The 18465-nt window shown below is 36.6% G+C and overlaps 1 protein-coding gene across 1 annotated transcript; it reads right to left on the bottom strand.

Moving 5' to 3' along the window:
• Positions 1-8218: 8218 nt before the first annotated feature.
• LOC109210017 (phosphoenolpyruvate carboxylase kinase 1-like) lies at positions 8219-10012 on the bottom strand. The gene is made up of 2 exons (XM_019373390.1): positions 9313-10012; positions 8219-8570 (listed from the first exon to the last, which is right to left on the bottom strand). The coding sequence occupies exons 1-2, from the start codon at positions 9605-9607 to the stop codon at positions 8497-8499; spliced, it is 369 nt and encodes a 122-aa protein (XP_019228935.1). The 5' UTR covers positions 9608-10012; the 3' UTR covers positions 8219-8496.
• Positions 10013-18465: the final 8453 nt, after the last annotated feature.

Here is an 18465-nt window from a genome sequence, read left to right as displayed (position 1 = left end):
CCAGCCTGCCTTATGGCTAGGTATGACCACCACTTGTCATGGCCCCCTTAATTCCCTTTCACTTTGCACTTACTCCTAGCTATAAGTTCTGCCCCTCTCTTGCAAGCCATGCTTTGGGACCCCCGAGCTCCCTCTGAACTTGGATGCCTGAGGGCTGGCTACTCCACACTGCACCATCCTGTTCATAATGGCATCCGGTGTGTAAGCAATGCCTGGAATCCCTGAGGTTCCTTGAAACTTTGAAACGCCCTGGATAATGAGAAGGCTTTGGAGATCTGGACCCCGGAGTTGGTTAAATACATATTATTGGACATTAAGATTGAATTAGGCCGCTTGGATCTAGCTGTTAGTTTTTGATGTATTTTTATTATTTCAATTGATTCATTAGGTTGTAATAACTTGTATAGAACTCGGGGAATCTAGTAAAAGGGTGTGGGAGGGTTTTTACTTTCTTGCATCAATAAAGGGTAGATATCATGACTTTAGGACTTTAATTTTTCTACTAGAAATACTACACATAAGATGGTTCGATGTTTCTGATTCAAGTCATCTAGATACCATGCCTATAGGGTTTATCGTTTAATTATGATATAAGTCATCTAGAAATCCTGCCTATAGGACCTTAACGTTCATGTAATCAGTGCATATAGAAATCATGCCTATAGGGAATGCATATGCATTAGGCAAACTGTAGGGTAAGTAAATAATTACCTCTTCTTACCAGTTCTTAAGAGACCTTTTTTTTAATCAAATATAGATATCTTAGGATTCCGCAGCAAGTTCGTCCGATTCTTCTTAAGCAATAACAATCTGTTAACTGGTCTCTAATGTCTTAATGTTTTCAGCCTCAATCTTTTGACGAAAACTCTTTTGAATCAGTATGCATTTGAGTTTTTCAAATCAGCACCTCTTCCGAAATGGTTTCTTTCTAAAATTCGGCTTAAATATTTTTCAACTAAGTTTTGGTCTTCCTGAAATTGTCTTTAAAACAGTTCTGCAGTTTATTCTTTCCTAAAGTAATTCTGACTCTAGAATTCCTTTTATGGTTTATACTCATGATTCTCTTAAAACTTATTTCTAAACTGACTGCAGTCTGTACTTTCCGGCATTAGACTACTTTTCTCGAACCAGTACTTTCTAAATCACTCGCTTAAAATACCTTAAGGTCTGACAATTGGATCCAAGTTGCCTAATGTGGGCTTCCTGTCTAAACGTATGTATCGAACCAATCCGCTCGCTGCTTAATTTTTAATTTTTAAAGACCATAACCAGTATGTGTAAAGGCATGCTAAACTAGATGTTATCTGATTTACGGGGTTTATGTGAGCCTTACCTGTTTGTCTGTTCATTCCCCCTACTTGTTACTTGTTTATGAATGTCGATTAGAATTTTTGTCCTTTAAACTCCATAAAAGCCCCCATCCCTTTCTTCCCATTTTAGGATTAGAAGTCCTAATGCCCCGGGACTGATAGCTTGGGACGGGTAATAGCATGCAATAGGCAAACGATACCATTCCGCGCTCCAATACCTTAACGGGGTGGGAAAGGGTAGACATGGAGATGACGATTACACGATAACACTATGCGTACAATTGAGTACCAGTGTTGTGCAATGATCCATGTAATATATAAACCTAGGACCCCCCTCCCTCTTTATTAGTTTAACAATTTTCTGAATCTTAAAAAGCTGTTGCACTTTCGACTTTTGTTTTTCACATAATTTTCAGATTGTTCGCACTAAGTACTTGACTTCTTCCTACTTGCACTTTTAACTAAACTGCTCCTTCCCTAAAATTCAGCACTTTTTTTAACCTTTTGTGCTCCTTATTTGTAATAATTTTCTCGTATTTGCAATGCTTGCTTGTTCACTTGTTTGTTTGCATTCAAAGTCACAATTGTAGCATGGCCGGGAACCACACTAGTGGATCTTGAGGGTGCCTAACACCTTCCCCTCGAGATAATTTCTAGCCCTTACCCAAACTCTGGTTCTTCATCTCAAATTCTTCCTTAAAGTGTCCTAATGCACTATAATCATTGGGTGGCGACTCTTCAAACTCCAAAAACCCAATTCTCGCAAGGGAATAGAGTTGTCCTCCCGAATGTCGTGAACCCGATTCCGCGAGGAAAAAGGGGGCGTCGACACCGGGTAGCTCGTCAAGCTTGTTCGTACATGCCCAGTAGCGGCGTCCACCATCTGGCCACCATTTGTACAAACTGCATTTTTCTCCGCAGTAGCACCTTGGGACATAAACGTTTTGTTCAGACATTTCTTATAGAGAAACTTTCGTTATTGTTAAGTGAAGAATATAACTAGCATGCGACCGTTATTTATAGTCAAGATTTCACACAAAATGTAGTATTATACTGCGATTTACATATTAAATTATTCTGATACAAAAACGGGGTTTTCACATGGTTTTCAGCTTTTTCAGAACGACATGACAACTCAACAAAACGTAGTATTATACTGCGATTTTACATATTAAATTATTATGATACAAAAACAGGGTTTTCACATGGTTTTAAGCTTTTTCAGAACGACATGACAACTCAACAAAACATATTATTATACTTCGATTTACATATTAAATTATTCTGATACAAAAACAGGGTTTTCAGCTTTTTCAGAACGACATGACAACTCAACAAAATGTATTATTATATCGCGATTTACATATTAAACTATTCTGATACAAAAATAGGGTTTTCACATGGTTTTCAGCTTTTTCAGAACGACATGACAACTCAACAAAACGTAGTATTATACTGCGATTTACATATTAAATTATTCTGATACAAAAATAGGGTTTTCACATGGTTTTCAGCTTTTTCAGAACGACATGACAACTCAACAAAACGTAGTATTATACTGCGATTTACATATTTAATTATTCTGATAAAAAAAACAGGGTTTTCACATGGTTTTCAGCTTTTTCAGAACGACATAACTCAACAAAACGTAGTATTATACTGCGATTTACGTATGCAGCAACACTGTATTGCCTATCAATATAGTTTGTTGCCCCATATCCAACTTGTTGAAAGCACTTCAACGCATGTGCGCACGGCATGTGGTAGATGGTCCATTTCCCACATGAACATAACCTTCTATTTTCATTCACCGTCTGTAGATTATTCCCACGGTGTCCGTTGATAGCGGTCTTAACTTCAAAAATACCCCGTTCATGATCGTACTAAAGAAATGAATGCCATTGTGCTCGCCTCCTAGACCTTTCAAATCTTCTCATGGGTATTCGCATAAATTCAACACCCCTGTCCATCAATGCCGATGCAGCTGCATGCCTTTCAACAAACCTCTTCGCACTCTGTTTGAATGTCATGCGGACCACGGCAGTGACAGGCAGTCCACGGGAAGACTTCAACAAGCCGTTGAATGACTCCGACACGTTTGTAGTGAGGGCTCCCCATCGTCTGCCGCCATCAGCATGCAATGTCCACATGTGAAGCTCATGTTGCATCAACCAAGTATAGGCTCGTGGATCTATCTGCCGGATCGCTTCCATGCGCCTCGTGAATTTGCACTGCTGGTGCTCAGTTGCAGCCATCCACATTAAGTCATGCAAGGCCTTGTCAGGAAATTTCTTCTGGAAATTGGCCTTCAGGTGCCTCACACCGTAACGGTGGTATGCATATGGTTCATGCCATTCAGGCAAGTGACGTACATAACTTAAAATACTATCATGGCGATTAGATATTAGAAAAATACCTGAATGCTGTTTGACAACGTGCTGCTTCAAGTGGTTCAAAAAAAGCGTCCACGTCTCTTCACTTTCGTTGGCACAAATGGCAAAAGCTAGTGGAAATATTTGTCCATTGGCATCTACTGCAACTGCAATCAAAAGCTTAATATCATACTTTCCATAGACATGAGTACCGTCTATGGAAATTACAGGACGAGAATGCACAAAACCATCAATTGCTGGTTTAAATGACCAAAACACATAGTTGAAAATATATTCCGGTCTGTCCGGACTCCGCTCACGCCTCCATTCAACAACAGTCCCGGGGTTAAAGTGTTGCAGTGCAGCCATGTACCTGGGCAGATTTGAAAAGGACTTATCCCAGTCGCCATAAATAAGTTCAAAGGCACGTTTGCAACCGAGATATGCCTTTCTTTTGGTTATAGTACAACCATACTCCTGGTGGACGGCTGTAATACACTCTTTAATCTTGAACCTAATGGACACTTCCAAAAATGGAATCAAGACAAGGGAAATCAAGTCCACATCCAAGTTGAAGTGATTCTCATTGAATGTGTCCATTTCACATCTGTGCTCGCTAATAAATTTACCCACTTTCCACAAACCTGATTTCTTCTTGGTGGCACGCAGCATCCAGTGACAACCCATAAACCACCTACGGCATACAGCCTTGTATTTCTCCGTAGTTGACTCACTTACCGTCATCTCATGACACTCTCTTATACTGTAGATTTTTACAACCCTAATTAGGCGAGCTTTATCGGAGAAATACATGCCCTTTGTCAGAACAGCTGGTCTAGACTCATCCCACATCGCTGACCGTAATTCATCATCATCCCTTGTGAGGGCATCCACGTTAGGCATGCTTGGAAAATTATCAAGGTGGGGAATATTCCGCTCATGAAATGGCACGTAGGACTCGTACACTCTTGTCTAGCGGGAGGTGGAGGAACATGCTCCCTCGTCAGCTCGGGTTCAACATTCACTTCCTCCTCCTCCTCATCACCCTCATCATGGAAGGGTGTATCATCCCCAGACTCATCCGCATTGTTGTCATAATCACTATCATCCTCCTGACTCTGCGCATCTGCCAAATCACAAGTAAATACGTCGTCTATGGGCAACTGTGTGAGGTCAGGAGCTTCAAGAAGCTTGTTTTCACTGCACAAAAAGAACAAAAAGATAAGTTACCCAAAACTCAGGAAAAATACTTTAGATATAGCTATATCACTTTACTTACAAATCGTATTGTCTTGACGTTTCATGATGGATATTTTCATGTTGGTGATGACTCCCGGATGGACCACCGTGGTCCAATACTCCAGACCTACGCATATTCCAACTAGGAGTGGGGTCATAACTTGTAAAATTCATATCCAGACGGTATCCCCTATAAAAAATATGAGTGTTAATACAAATCCAATTAAAACATAAAAAAAACATCACTAAAGCGTAGTAAAATTGAAGTTTACCAGTCGTCTTGTTGATTATATAAAGTGAAAAAATTATTTATTGGCTGCTCATTTGCCGGTGGTGACAAGTTTAAATCAAGGCAAGCTCTTTTATCAGCAATCTGTCCGGCAAAAACTGCTCCAGAATAACCACCCGATGACTGGGGGTTATCCCTGTTATGCACGCCCTCATTACGGGGAACGTCTTCCACCTTGATGTACATTTCCAATAATTTTGTTACAATAAATTCCCTGTATTCATCCGGAATCCGCAAAAAATCTCTAAGAGTTTCATCATCCTCGATGTTAAACTCAGAATAATAAGCAAACCCCTGCGGAGTCACTGAATATGGAAATCTACCGGTTACTTTAAGGTTAACCGATCGCCTCCGCTCACTCATTTTTTTACGTAACAACGATACAAATGTATCGTACTCCATAGTAAGCGGCAATTTAACATGACAGTGTGGAGGTGAGCTATACCTCACAGAGTTATTCTCCACCACAACCTCACCCCCCCCCCCAATGCAGTGAAACCCTTATTTTTGGCACTTCAGACGTTGTAAAAAAATGATTGATAAGGAGAAGAGAGAATGATGAACGTATGTTTGAAGTTAAGTATTGAATGAATTTTCATAAAATTAAAACGCCTATAAATAAGGCAAGTCCGAGCTTGGGGTGTAGAATTTTTTAAAGGAATTCGCAGTATTATACTGCGTTTTATGTATTTGAATTATTGTTATGTCAGTTAATTATTATTTGTGGGGCCAAAAATCAGTAAAAATGGCATTTCGCAGTATTATACTGCGAATTAACCTAATTCGCAGTATAATAATGCGAAAATGCTTTTTGAAAAAATTACTGGGCCCATTTTAAGCAATTCGCAGTATAGTACTGCGAATTGCATAAAATAATAATTTTTTAATAATTTGCAGTATTATACTGCGAATTATTTTAACGGCTAAATTTCCGTTAATGTAATTCGCAGTATGAATTACCTATTTGTGTAACTTTTTTTAAACATTAAAAATATGCTTTTTGTGCAAAAAAGCATAAAAAAATTTCGGACTCGAATAAGTTAACTAGTTCCAAATAAAGCATATGCTAATACTACACCCCCTTCAAAATTCCAAGGAATGCCAGCTTAATTTATTACATATTCAGAGCTCAAGAGACACATTAAATTTCTGGCACATTTCACGTCAATAAAGAAGAGAAAAAGGGGATTAAACCAGATGCTTTATATATATTTCCATTGATTTGCGTGTAAAGTCAAAATCTCATTATTTCAAGATTCATATCTGTAAAGCAGCACTGATTCCGGATAGAAATATATATACAGGAAACTTAAAGATTATCAGAAAAAAAAAAAAAAAAAAAAAAAGCAGCACCTTTATACATTTGGTCCTCTAAACAAAATTCTAAATAACACTAAGGCCCTGTTTGGCCATGAGTTTTCCTAAAATAAATTTGGAATTTATTTTCAAAACTCATGTTTGGCCATAAATTTTGCTCATATTTTGGCTAAATCCCAAATCCCAAATTTCAAATCCCAAAATCAGTTATTGAGCTGATTTTGGGCCAAAATCCCAAAACTTGGCAATTATATACATGTTTTTCCAAAATAAAGTTGGAAAATATGTTTTGAAAACGTATTTCATCTTCAAACCAAACTTCACCCAAATCAGATTTTTCAAAATAAATTTGGGATCTATGGCCAAACGCTAGCTAATACTTCCTTCTCCCTAAGTTTAAATACTTTAATTTGGGGTAAACATTGATAGTAAGTATTTATCCTCATTTATCCTATATATGTAGTAAAGGGCAACCGGGTGTACGCAGCACGAACCTACTTGTACCATTGAGGGATTACTAGACCTTGTAAACTTCGGCAGAGATTTTGTATATGTATGTGTGTATACATTAATTTTATATAAATAACTTGGCACCCTGAACACTAAAAGAAATAGTGGTGCTGCCGTCGCGTAAAAATTTTGGTTCCGCCTCTGGGTGCACACAACATTCCGTATTCACGTAAGTTTGGGAAAGGACCGCACCTTAAGGAATATTATGTAACAACTTACCCTGATACAGTATTAATGGCTGATTTCACGATTTGAACTCGTGATCTTTAAATTTTGTTACTCCAAGGTTTCCCTTCTTTTCCTATATATGTCGTAAACTTTTCAATTAATTTTTTTGTTGCTGTTCCAAATCTTTCCTTGATCATATATCGTGGTCAATAGAGTGAAACAGACGGAGATTATTCAACGTAATTAATTGGACGTATAATTTTCCCCATCAGAAGGGTATAAAAGGGTGGTCCAGCTTAGATAATTTCATAACAGTGTCACATGACTTAGTTTGATAAGCTACTTAACAGATCTATATATGGCTTTGGACCCATCTTTTTATTTCAAATATAGTCTTGGCACTTAACACCACTGACCAACCACATGTCATGGGTTTAGCTCAGGGGGCAAAAGCAAAGGATTGGTTATAGGTTCGTCCGAATCAAATAATTTTGGCTCACATGTATATGTATTAAAATATTTATTAAATTCGTACAAATAATTGATTTGCAACTCATAAAGTTCCAAATCAACATGTCTTCTGGTCCTTTAGTTGCTGCTTAATAAAAAAAAGCTAAATTCTAAAGCATATGCTAATAATATACGCCTTAAAAGTTCCAATGAATGCTTTAGGTAAATATTCCAAAGTACTCAAGAAACGTATTTCAAAGTTGTACGATATTTCATATCAACAAAAGAAGAGAAAATTTTTATCAAATTAAACCAGATGCTTCAATACAAACTTCCATCAAGCTGCATATTAAGGTCAAAATTGTTTCAAGATGCATATATATAAAGCATAAAATAAAAAAGATGCTTAAAACACATTTCTTTCAGTACTGATTCCAGACACTAAATATGCAGTTAACATAAAGATTCATATAAAGATAAGCAACAAACTTTATATACATATGTTCTTTTAGAAACACACAAGGGATTCCTTCTTGATAGCTTAACTTTTTATTTCATTTGCATATAGGAAGAACTCATTATCCGCATATATGTACAGTCTCAGATTCTTGATTTCCCTCCACAAAACAAAATCAAGAACTAAAAAGGTAAGTTTTAGACAGGTCCCAAGTGTATGTACAGCACAGCCAGGGGCGGATTTAGGGGGGCAGAAGGGGATTCACAACCCCCTTTGCTTGTACATTTAAGACAAAATTCGTTTTCTGTCTCTATATATTATATTTTGAATCATCTTGTCATAGTCCAAAAGCATAGCTCAAATGATCAAGGGAGTTCAAAGTCTTTATGAGGTTGTTGGTTCAATTCTTACTATAGCCGTTGATCTGGTTTCTCCGCCATTAATTATCCATGGATGCCCTGCATTTAACGAAAAAAATTCAAGATCAGAATTTAACTACGAAAATGACAAGGTAAAGGGAATGCTAAACAAAAGGCAAAAGGATTCAACTTATATACAATATAGTCTAAAACACTTTAGACCATCCTAACAGGTCGTTTGTCTTATTTTTCTGGATCGTTATCTTTTAAAGGGAAAAAGGGTCATATATGCCCCTAAACTATGTGAAATGATCTTAATATGTCTTCCGTTAATAATTTGGTTCTATCATGTCACAGTCATTACACCAGAAAAATATATCACACCTTTTTGCAAAGACTTTAAAGGTTGCAAAGAAAGGAAAACAAAAAAAATCATACGTTGCTCGGACTCTTCAGTTTTGGTGCCGCACCGCTATCGACATGACATAGGTGTGGGTGTGGAATCCGTACTAGATTTGGTCAATTGATTTTGGGTACTTTGACCAAAATCAACGAAAGAATTCGAGACCGATACAATGATTTCTTAAACAAAAGCTATGGTGGAATTATAATTTGGGCATATTTTTATAAATCTAATTTTAAATATTTGAATTATTTTTAGCAGAATCACCACACTCATATCCGTACCTGATCCTACTCCCGAATCCTAAAATTTAGATCATGAAGGATCCGACCTCTAGATCCGCACCAGTATCGAGCACCCCGCACCTAAGTTCGAGCAACTTTTAAAGAATGCTTCAAAATCAAAGGGCTTAATTTTGAGTGAGAAAAAACAACTTACTTAGAACTTGCTCCGCAGAAAATCTTCTAGAAACATCTTTACATATCATCTTCCTCAGCAAATCCTTGACTTCAGTTGAAACCGACCCGAAAATCCGAGTTGGAAACCTCAAATTTCCCCTTAGAACTGCTTCAAAGATTTCTTTTGTATTGTCACCACAGAAAGGTGCAACCCCAGAAAGCATAATGTACTCATTCCCCATAAACCATTCTGCATATCCAAAATCAGCTAGCTTCAAATTGTCCTGTTTTAGTAACAAAAGCAATAAATTAGTTAATACAATTAAAGAATTCATGTCCGGAAATTAAGAATGAGATAAAATAAGAAGGAAGTAGTAACAATACAACATCTACGCTTCAATATAAAGCAAGTTAGGGACCATTATATGAATCTTTATCGTCCATTTTGCTCACACTTATAAGTGGGCAAGATGGTGATAAAATTGTAATTAGTCTATACAGTCAACTAGCGACTTATTGCTATTATTCAAGCATGTCAAGTCCAATATTATAAAATATATTATTTTTTCTAGTACTAAAATTTCTCTAATTTTTTTATTGACGTATATATTTTAACAAGACTAAAAGATTCGTAATAAACAAACCCCAAAATAAACCCAGAAGCGGAGCTAGCTTATTTTGTGCGAGTTCGGTCGAACTCAGTCATTTTTGTTTAAACATTGTATATTTATATTAGAAAATTCATTAAACATTGGTAGAGGTATGCGTGTATTAATAATAGGGAAGCCAAGTACACAAAATATTCTATGTTTACACAGGGTTCGGGGAAGGACTGCACCCCAGTCCAAGGGGTGTGATGTAGACAGCCTATCCTAAGGCAAGCATTAATAGTTACTTCAACTGCTCGGACCCATGGCCTATAGATCATACAGAGACTCCCCTTCCTACGCGTACTAGTAACAATAGGAAAAACACGAAGTATTAAGAATAAAAGAAAATATAAATTAAAAAGAAAAGTGATTGTAACGTAAGCTTTCTCAGAAAATAATCCATTAGATAACCTATCGTAAAGATCATCGCTAGAGCAGAGTTCTGTTACTATATGAAGATAATTATCATCTTCATAAACCTTATATATTTGAAGAATATTAGAATTTCCTCTGAGAAGTTGCAGAATTTTGTGCTCTTTGTTTAGACATTCACGGTCTGTGGAATCAAGAAGAAGTGTTTTTTTAATGGTTTTACAGGCAAAAGATTGACCAGTTAATTTGGATGTACAACGGTAGATTATACCGAATTTACCACGGCCAATTTCTTCACTAATTTGGAAGTCAGTTTTTAAGGTTTCAAACATGTTTTTGTTGTTGATGGTAATGGAAGTTGATATGAGGAATTTTTTTAGGTTTTGTTTTGGAATTTGGTTAGTAAGAGTTGTAATGTATTTATAAGAGAAGAAGAAGAGAGCAGAAAATAAGAAACCGAAGTAGAATAGAATTAGGAGAATATTCGCAGGTAGGGTAGGGTGTACTTGAGATTCATGTCTGTCTCACATTTTTTATATTTGAGCATAATTTAATATTAATATTTTTATTTTATCTGTATAGTAATATATTTTTATACCACAAGATTAACACTATATAATTAGTATTTTTTTTCTTACTCAAATTCCGTTTTTAGTCAATTTCATAACCTAAGCACTACTTTAAAAATAAAAATAAGCGACAAACAAATTTTGTGGGTAAGCAGAAAAATCCGTCCCTAATACTATTTAGCGACGGATTAACAATAAAGTATCAAAATGTTTGTTAGCTATTAGTGATTTAGCAACAAATTAATAATGAGGTTCGTAGCTAATAATTCTTTTGTAGTGAAATTAAAACGGGTATTTAGTCATGGACGACTCGAGCATGAGTAAAAGAGTAAAACCGTGGGAAGTGGACTGACTTAACAAAGAAGAAACGGAGTTTTCAAGCGCAATCAATAAGTAGTGGTTTTAATTCTAATTCTTCAAACAATAATTATAGGTGGTAACGTGTACAATTTGCCTACACTCAAATTCAAATAAAAGAGGAAAATTAGGGTAGAATAACAGCAAGTCCGTAAAATCAGTCAATTTATTATTGATTATTAATTCTTACTGTAGAATGATAATCAGTCAATGTTTTTTTTTTAAAAAAAAATTACGGAAAAGGGCGAAAATACCTTTAAACTATCCTATATAGAGCACTTTTGCCCTCCATTTGTTTTTGGTATCAAAAAAGTCCTTTCCGTTAATATTTTGGTCCACTCTTATCCCTCAAACTAACAGAACTCCAAATTGGACATAAAATAGCTTAAAAGCAATATATTTGCTTTATTTGGACAAATTTCTCAAATTTGATACCAAAAACAAATGGAGGTTAAAGTGCTCCAATTACGATAGTTCAAAGGTAATGTTGAGCCTTTTCCTTTTTCATTGTTGCAACTCAATTAAATCTTCCTTATTTATTAGTATCAAAGTTTAAGCAAAAGAGATGAATTGAGAGCTCAGTAATAGAGGATCGAATGTTCTAGAGAGAGAGAGTCGGTGGAGAGAATTTTACTTTCTCATTTTCATCTAATCTGACTGTACACAATACAATGTTTGTTAGTACACTATATTTGTAAAATAATTCTGGAAATATAAATGAATATAAACAGAAATGAACATAAACAGAAATGACAGAAAACCAATTCGAGCCCACTGAATTCACAGTGTTTCCTTAAGAAATTTAATCCCCTCCTAGTACCCAAGGTTATGGATTATTTCCTCCCAGGATAGATCGAATTACACACTGGTGTAGTGGTACTTCAAACCCCAGTGTTTCAGCGAACACAAAGTTCGGTAGCAAATCACACTTACTTTTTACTTTGTTTGATGCTAAAAGTATGCAGAAGAAGGAGAAGAAACTCAGAAAATCGTAGTAAAATTCTGAGCAGAATAGTGTTGTATTTATAGCCAAAGTTGGGCTGAAATCTGAACAGGTGCAACTCTTCAAAATGACTGTTTATGCAAAACGGCCACAACATAAATGCCATTACATAAATGGCAATTTACTCAACAATAAAGAGGGAAAATAAAAAGGAAAAATTGAAGGGTAGTTAATTTTCTGTTACCAAAACAGAAAAAACGGATTGGATGATTTAATATTAATATTTATTTTAATATTACTATTATATTATTAAAATAAATATTTAATAATATTTCTGTTAATATTTTACTATTAACAAATAGATTTGGTCCAAAAAGTTAATCAATCAATCGATCATTTGACCAAATCCAAATCCGAAGCCGAAGCCGAAGCCGAAGCCGAAGCCGAAGTCGTAGCCGTTGCCGTAGACGAAGCCGAAGCCGAAGCCGAGCCGAGCCGAGCGAGCGACGACGACGACAGCGCGAGGCTTGCCTTCTCCTCAACTCTTTAAGAGGTAGAAGAAGAGCAATTGCTTATATACCCATAAAAAACCTCTTCCTCTTCCAATATGGGACAATGTCCATTTGCCAAGGGGGAAAACTTAAAATTTCACTCAAATTTTATTTCCCTCCATTTCACATTCACTCTCTTTTAAGTATTTAATATATTAATTAAATACATAAAAACCCAACAATCCTCCACATGAATGGGGAATGGCTATATCACAGAAGTATACATGAAAAACTGCGTGATTCGCAAGTAAGGATTAATTGTATCTGGACAAGTAAGTTTCCCTTTGAACTTTTCGTAGTGAACTTATGTCGGATATACTCGATCAATCGATAGATTTGATATCTTTGAACCGTCGAACTTTGGTGTATACCTAGAAAATCACAAGTCACACAACCAACCCTTAACCGTCTTTGGTTCTCATTGTTGTGTTCGTTTCAGCCATGAACACCGCCTGGTTTCATAAGTGCGTAGAGAACTGGCCTTACAAAGTTCTCCTTGAAGCGGCTAACACTTCACACTTACATAGGTGATTCCTAAACGTGTCATCCCGTAGATACACTATTTGATATACCCCGTATCAAATTTAGAAATCATTAAAAAGCCTTAATGCTTTATCCTTGGTACTGAACATTGTCTCATCACGAGAATGGACCAAAAGTTTAGTTGACAATGTTGAACCGTCATAAATGACTTTGTTTGATCTCCTTGAACCTAGATCTTGGGATCTCCAGTCTTCTAGGTAGAGTTACCGCCACTATGACTTGTTCTCGGCCACAGTCCCATTCCCCTTGATGACTTCTCAACTACCTCTCTAGTTAGGCCTTTTGTAAGTGGATCCGACACATTATCACTTGACTTTACATAGTCAATCGTGATAATTCCTCTAGAGAGTAATTGTATAACTGTTTTATGTCTTCGTCGTATATGGCGAGACTTACCGTTATACATAACGCTCCCAGCCCTTCCAATTGCCGCTTGACTATCACAATGTATGCATATTGGTGCCAACGGTTTGGGCCAAAATGGAATATCTTCCAAGAAATTTCGGAGCCATTCAGCTTCTTCACCGGCTTTATCCAAGGCTATGAACTCAGCCTCCATTGTAGAGCGGGCAATACAAGTTTGTTTGGATGACTTCCAAGATACCGCTCCTCCACCAATAGTGAATACATATCCACTTGTGGACTTGGAATCAGTTGATCCGGTGATCCAATTTGCATCACAGTATCCCTCAATGACCGCAGGATATTTACTGAAGTGCAAAGCAAAGTCCTGGGTATGTACTAAATACCCCAAAACTCGTTTCATGGCCATCCAATGAGATTGACCTGGATTGCTCGTATATCGACTCAATTTACTTATAGCACAAGCTATATCTGGTCGTGTACAATTCATGATGTACATTAAGCAACCCGACACACGAGCATAATCCAATTGTGATATGCTTTGGCCTTTGTTCTTTGCTAATGCAAGATTCACATCAATTGGAGTCTTTGCAACTTTAAAGCCCAAGTGCTTGAATTTTTCAAGTACTGTCTTGATATAATGAGATTGTGACAATGCCAGACCTTGAGAAGTCTTATGGATCTTAATTCCCAGAATTAAATCAGCAACTCCCAAGTCTTTCATATCAAACTTGCTAGTTAGCATACGCTTAGTATCATTTATGTTGGCAGTGTCATTACTCATTATGAGCATATCATCCAATATAAGCAAACAATGACTATGTGATTTGGAACATTTTTAATGTACACACATTTATCACATTTATTTATCTTAAATCCATTTGACAACATTGTTTGGTCAAATTTAGCATGCCATTATTTGGGTGCTTGTTTTAATCCGTAAAGGGACTTAACAAGTCTACAGACCTTCTTTTCTTTACCTGGATCCACAAACCCTTCAGGTTGTTCCATGTAGATTTCTTCCTCCAACTGTCCATTTAAGAAGGCCGTCTTAATATCCATTTGATAAATTTCAAGACCATAAACTGCAGCTAACGCTACTAACGTTCGTATGGATGTAATTCTTGTAACTGGGGAGTATGTATCAAAATAGTCAAGACTTTCTCGTTGTCTGTATCCTTTGACCACAAATCTTGCCTTATATTTGTCAATAGTGCCATCATCTTTCATTTTCCTCTTAAAGATCCATTTAGAACCCAACGATTTATTTCCAGGAGGAAGATCAACAAATTCCCATGTATGGTTGTTCAGTATGGATTCTATTTCACTATTGACTGCCTCTTTCCATAATAATGATTCCGAAGAAGTCATAACTTCTTTAAATGTTTGAGTCTCATTTTCCAATAAGAAAGTCACAAAATCTGGTCCAAATGAAGTAGACGTTCTTTGTCTTTGACGTTTACTACGTCTTGGATCCTCATGGTTAAGTGTACTTTCTTTTGTTTCTTCCCGAGGTCGTTTAGATCCTTCACCAATCGACTCACATTTCTTTTTATACGGATATATATTTTCAAAGAACTCAGTATTATCTGATTCTATAACCGTATTATTATGAATGTCGGGATTTTCTGATTTATGAATCAGAAATCGATATGCTTTACTATTAGTCGCATATCCTATGAAAACACAATCAACGGTTTTCGGTCCTATTTTTATCCTTTTGGGTTTAGGAACTTGCACTTTTGCCAAACACCCCCACACTTTAAAATAATTCAAGTTGAGCTTCCTTCCTTTTCATTTTTCATATGGAATGGATTGTGTTTTGCTATGGGGTACTCGATTTAGTATTCGGCTAGCCGTAAGAACGGCTTCCCCCCACAAGTTCTGTGGCAAACCAGAACTTATCAATAATGCGTTCATCATCTCCTTTAATGAACGATTCTTTCTTTCTGCAATCCCATTGGATTGGGGCGTGTAAGGGGCCGTTGTTTGATGAATAATTCCATATTCTAAACATATTTGTTCAAAAGGAGATTCATATTCACCACCCCTATCACTTCTTATATTTTGATTTTCTTGTTAAGTTGCGTTTCAACTTCATTTTTGTATTGCTTGAATGCGTCTATTGCTTCATCTTTACTAATAAGTAAGTAAACATAGCAATATCTAGTACTATCGTCAATAAAAGTTATGAAATACTTCTTTCCACCGAGAGATGGTATTGACTTCATGTCATAAATATCTGTGTGAATTAAGTCTAAAGGATTTGAATTCCTTTCAACTGACTTATAAGGATGTTTAATATACTTAGATTCCACACATACTTGACATTTTGTTTTGTCACATTCAAACTTGGGCAATACTTCCAAATTAATCATTTTCCGTAAGGTTTTATAATTGACATGACCCAAACGTATATGCCATAATTCATTTGACTCAAGTAAGTAAGACGAAGCTGAAATTTTGTTATTATTTTTAACAACCATTACATTCAGCTTAAAAAGGCCCTCAGTGAGATAACCTTTTCCTACAAACATTTCATTCTTACTTATTACAACCTTATCGGAAACAAAAACACATTTAAAACCATTCTTAACAAGAAGTCCAGTAGAGACTAAATTCTTCCTAATCTCGAGAATATGAAGGACGTTGTTCAAAGTCACCACTTTGCCGGAAGTCATTTTGAGAAATATCTTCCCACATCCTTCAATCTTGGCCTTTGAAGCATTTCCCATAGAAATCGTCTCATCCGGTGCAACAGGAGCATAAGTAGCAAAAGCTTCTCTAACAGCACAAACATGGCGAGTGGCCCCAGAATCAATCCACCACTCTTTAGGATTACCCACCAAGTTGCATTCGGAAAGCATGGCACATAAGTCATCAACATCATCATGCTTTTCAACCATGTTTGCTTGACCCTTCTTCTTGTCTTTCTTCGGAGCACGACACTCCGTAGATTTGTGTCCGGTTTTTCCACAGTTGTAGCAGTTTCCACTAAATCGCTTCTTGCTTGGGTTGTATTTCGGTCCAGAAGCCTTCTTCCTCTTTTTGTTCTCTTTAACAATATTTGCTCCCATTATTGTTGAGTTTCCACGGCCTCTCTTTTCAGCAAATTTGTTGTCCTCTTCGATTCTCAACCGAACAATGAGATCTTCAAGGGACATCTCCTTGTGTTTGTGTTTCAATTAGTTTTTGAAGTCCTTCCATAAAGGAGGCAACTTCTCAATCATCGCTGCTACTTGAAATGCTTCATTTATGACAAGACCTTCAATGAAATTTCTGTTAGTAAAAATACTAAGATTACTACTTTCAACATCAATATTAATTTGATTTATACCTTCAGCAAGGAGATCGTGAATAATCACTTGCAGTTCCTGGACTTGGGTAATAACAGACTTGCTATCTACCATTTTGTAGTCCAGAAACTTTGCAGCAACGAACTTCTTCAATCCGGCATCTTCGATTTTGTATTTCTTTTCAAGCGTAGTCCACAGTTCTTTTGACGTTTTCACGCCACTGTAGACGTTATACAAAGCATCCTCCAGCCCGCTTAGAATATAATTCTTGCACAAAAAATCTGAATGCTTCCACGCCTCAATCACGAGAAAGCGTTCAGTTTTTGGAGTTTCATCGGACAGCACATGAACATCTTCCTTGATGAACTTCTGGAGACTTAGAGTAGTCAAATAGAAGAACATCTTTTGCTGCCAGCGCTTGAAATCAATCCCGAAAAATTTTTCGGGTTTCTCCGCTTGTGCCAATGCTGCCGGTGTCGTTCGGCTTGTTGAGGCATTGGCAGTCACCATTGGAACAGCTTGGTTCACATTATCATTAGTCATTTCTGTAAAAGAATGACATAAACGTTAAAATCACGTAGATTTTAATAGAGTACAAAACCACAAAGGTTTTCCTCTTCCAGAAACAGTAAGTACAAATACAGAAAATATTAATAGTAAATTCCATAAGCTTGTTAGTACACTGTATTTGTAAAATAATTCTGGAAATATAAATGAATATAAACAGAAATGACAGAAAACCAATTCGAGCCCACTGAATTCACAGTGTTTCCTTAAGGAATTTAATCCCCTCCTAGTACCAAGGTTATGGATTATTTCCTCTCAGGATAGAACGAATTACACACTGGTGTAGTGGTACTTCAAACCCCAGTGTTTCAGCGAATACAAAGTTCGGTAGCAAATCACACTTACTTTTTACTTTGTTTGATGCTAAAAGTATGCAGAAGAAGGAGAAGAAACTCAGAAAATCGTAGCAAAATTCTGAGCAGAATAGCGTTGTATTTATAGCCAAAGTTGGGCTGAAACCTGAAGAGGTGCAACTCTTCAGAATGGCTGTTTATGCAAAACGGCCACAGCATAAATGCCATTACATAAATGGCCACTTACTCAACAATAAAGAGGGAAAATAAAGAGGAAAAATTGAAGGGTAGTTAATTTTCTGTTACCAAAATAGAAAAAACGGATAGGATGATTTAATATTAATATTTATTTTAATATTAATATTCTGTTATTAAAACAAATATTTAATAACATTTCTGTTAATATTTTACTATTAACAAATAAATTTGGTCCAAAAAGTTAATCAATCAATCGATCATTTGACCAAATCCGAATCCGAATCCGAATCCGAATCCGAATCCGAAACCGAAGCCGAAGCCGAAGCCGAAGCCGTACCCGTAGTCGAAGCCGAAGCAGAGCCGAGCGAGCGAGCGACGACGACGACGGCGCGAGGCTTGCCTTCTTCTCAACTCTTTAAGAGCTAGAAGAAGAGCAATTGCTTATATACCCATAAAAACCTCTTCCTCTTCCAATATGGGACAATGTCCAT

Source organism: Nicotiana attenuata, unplaced genomic scaffold, assembly GCF_001879085.1.
Source record: "Nicotiana attenuata strain UT unplaced genomic scaffold, NIATTr2, whole genome shotgun sequence".
NCBI classification, from domain to species: domain Eukaryota; kingdom Viridiplantae; phylum Streptophyta; class Magnoliopsida; order Solanales; family Solanaceae; genus Nicotiana; species Nicotiana attenuata.
Note: the sequence above shows the minus strand (reverse complement) of the source record. Positions and strands in the feature narration are given on the sequence as shown.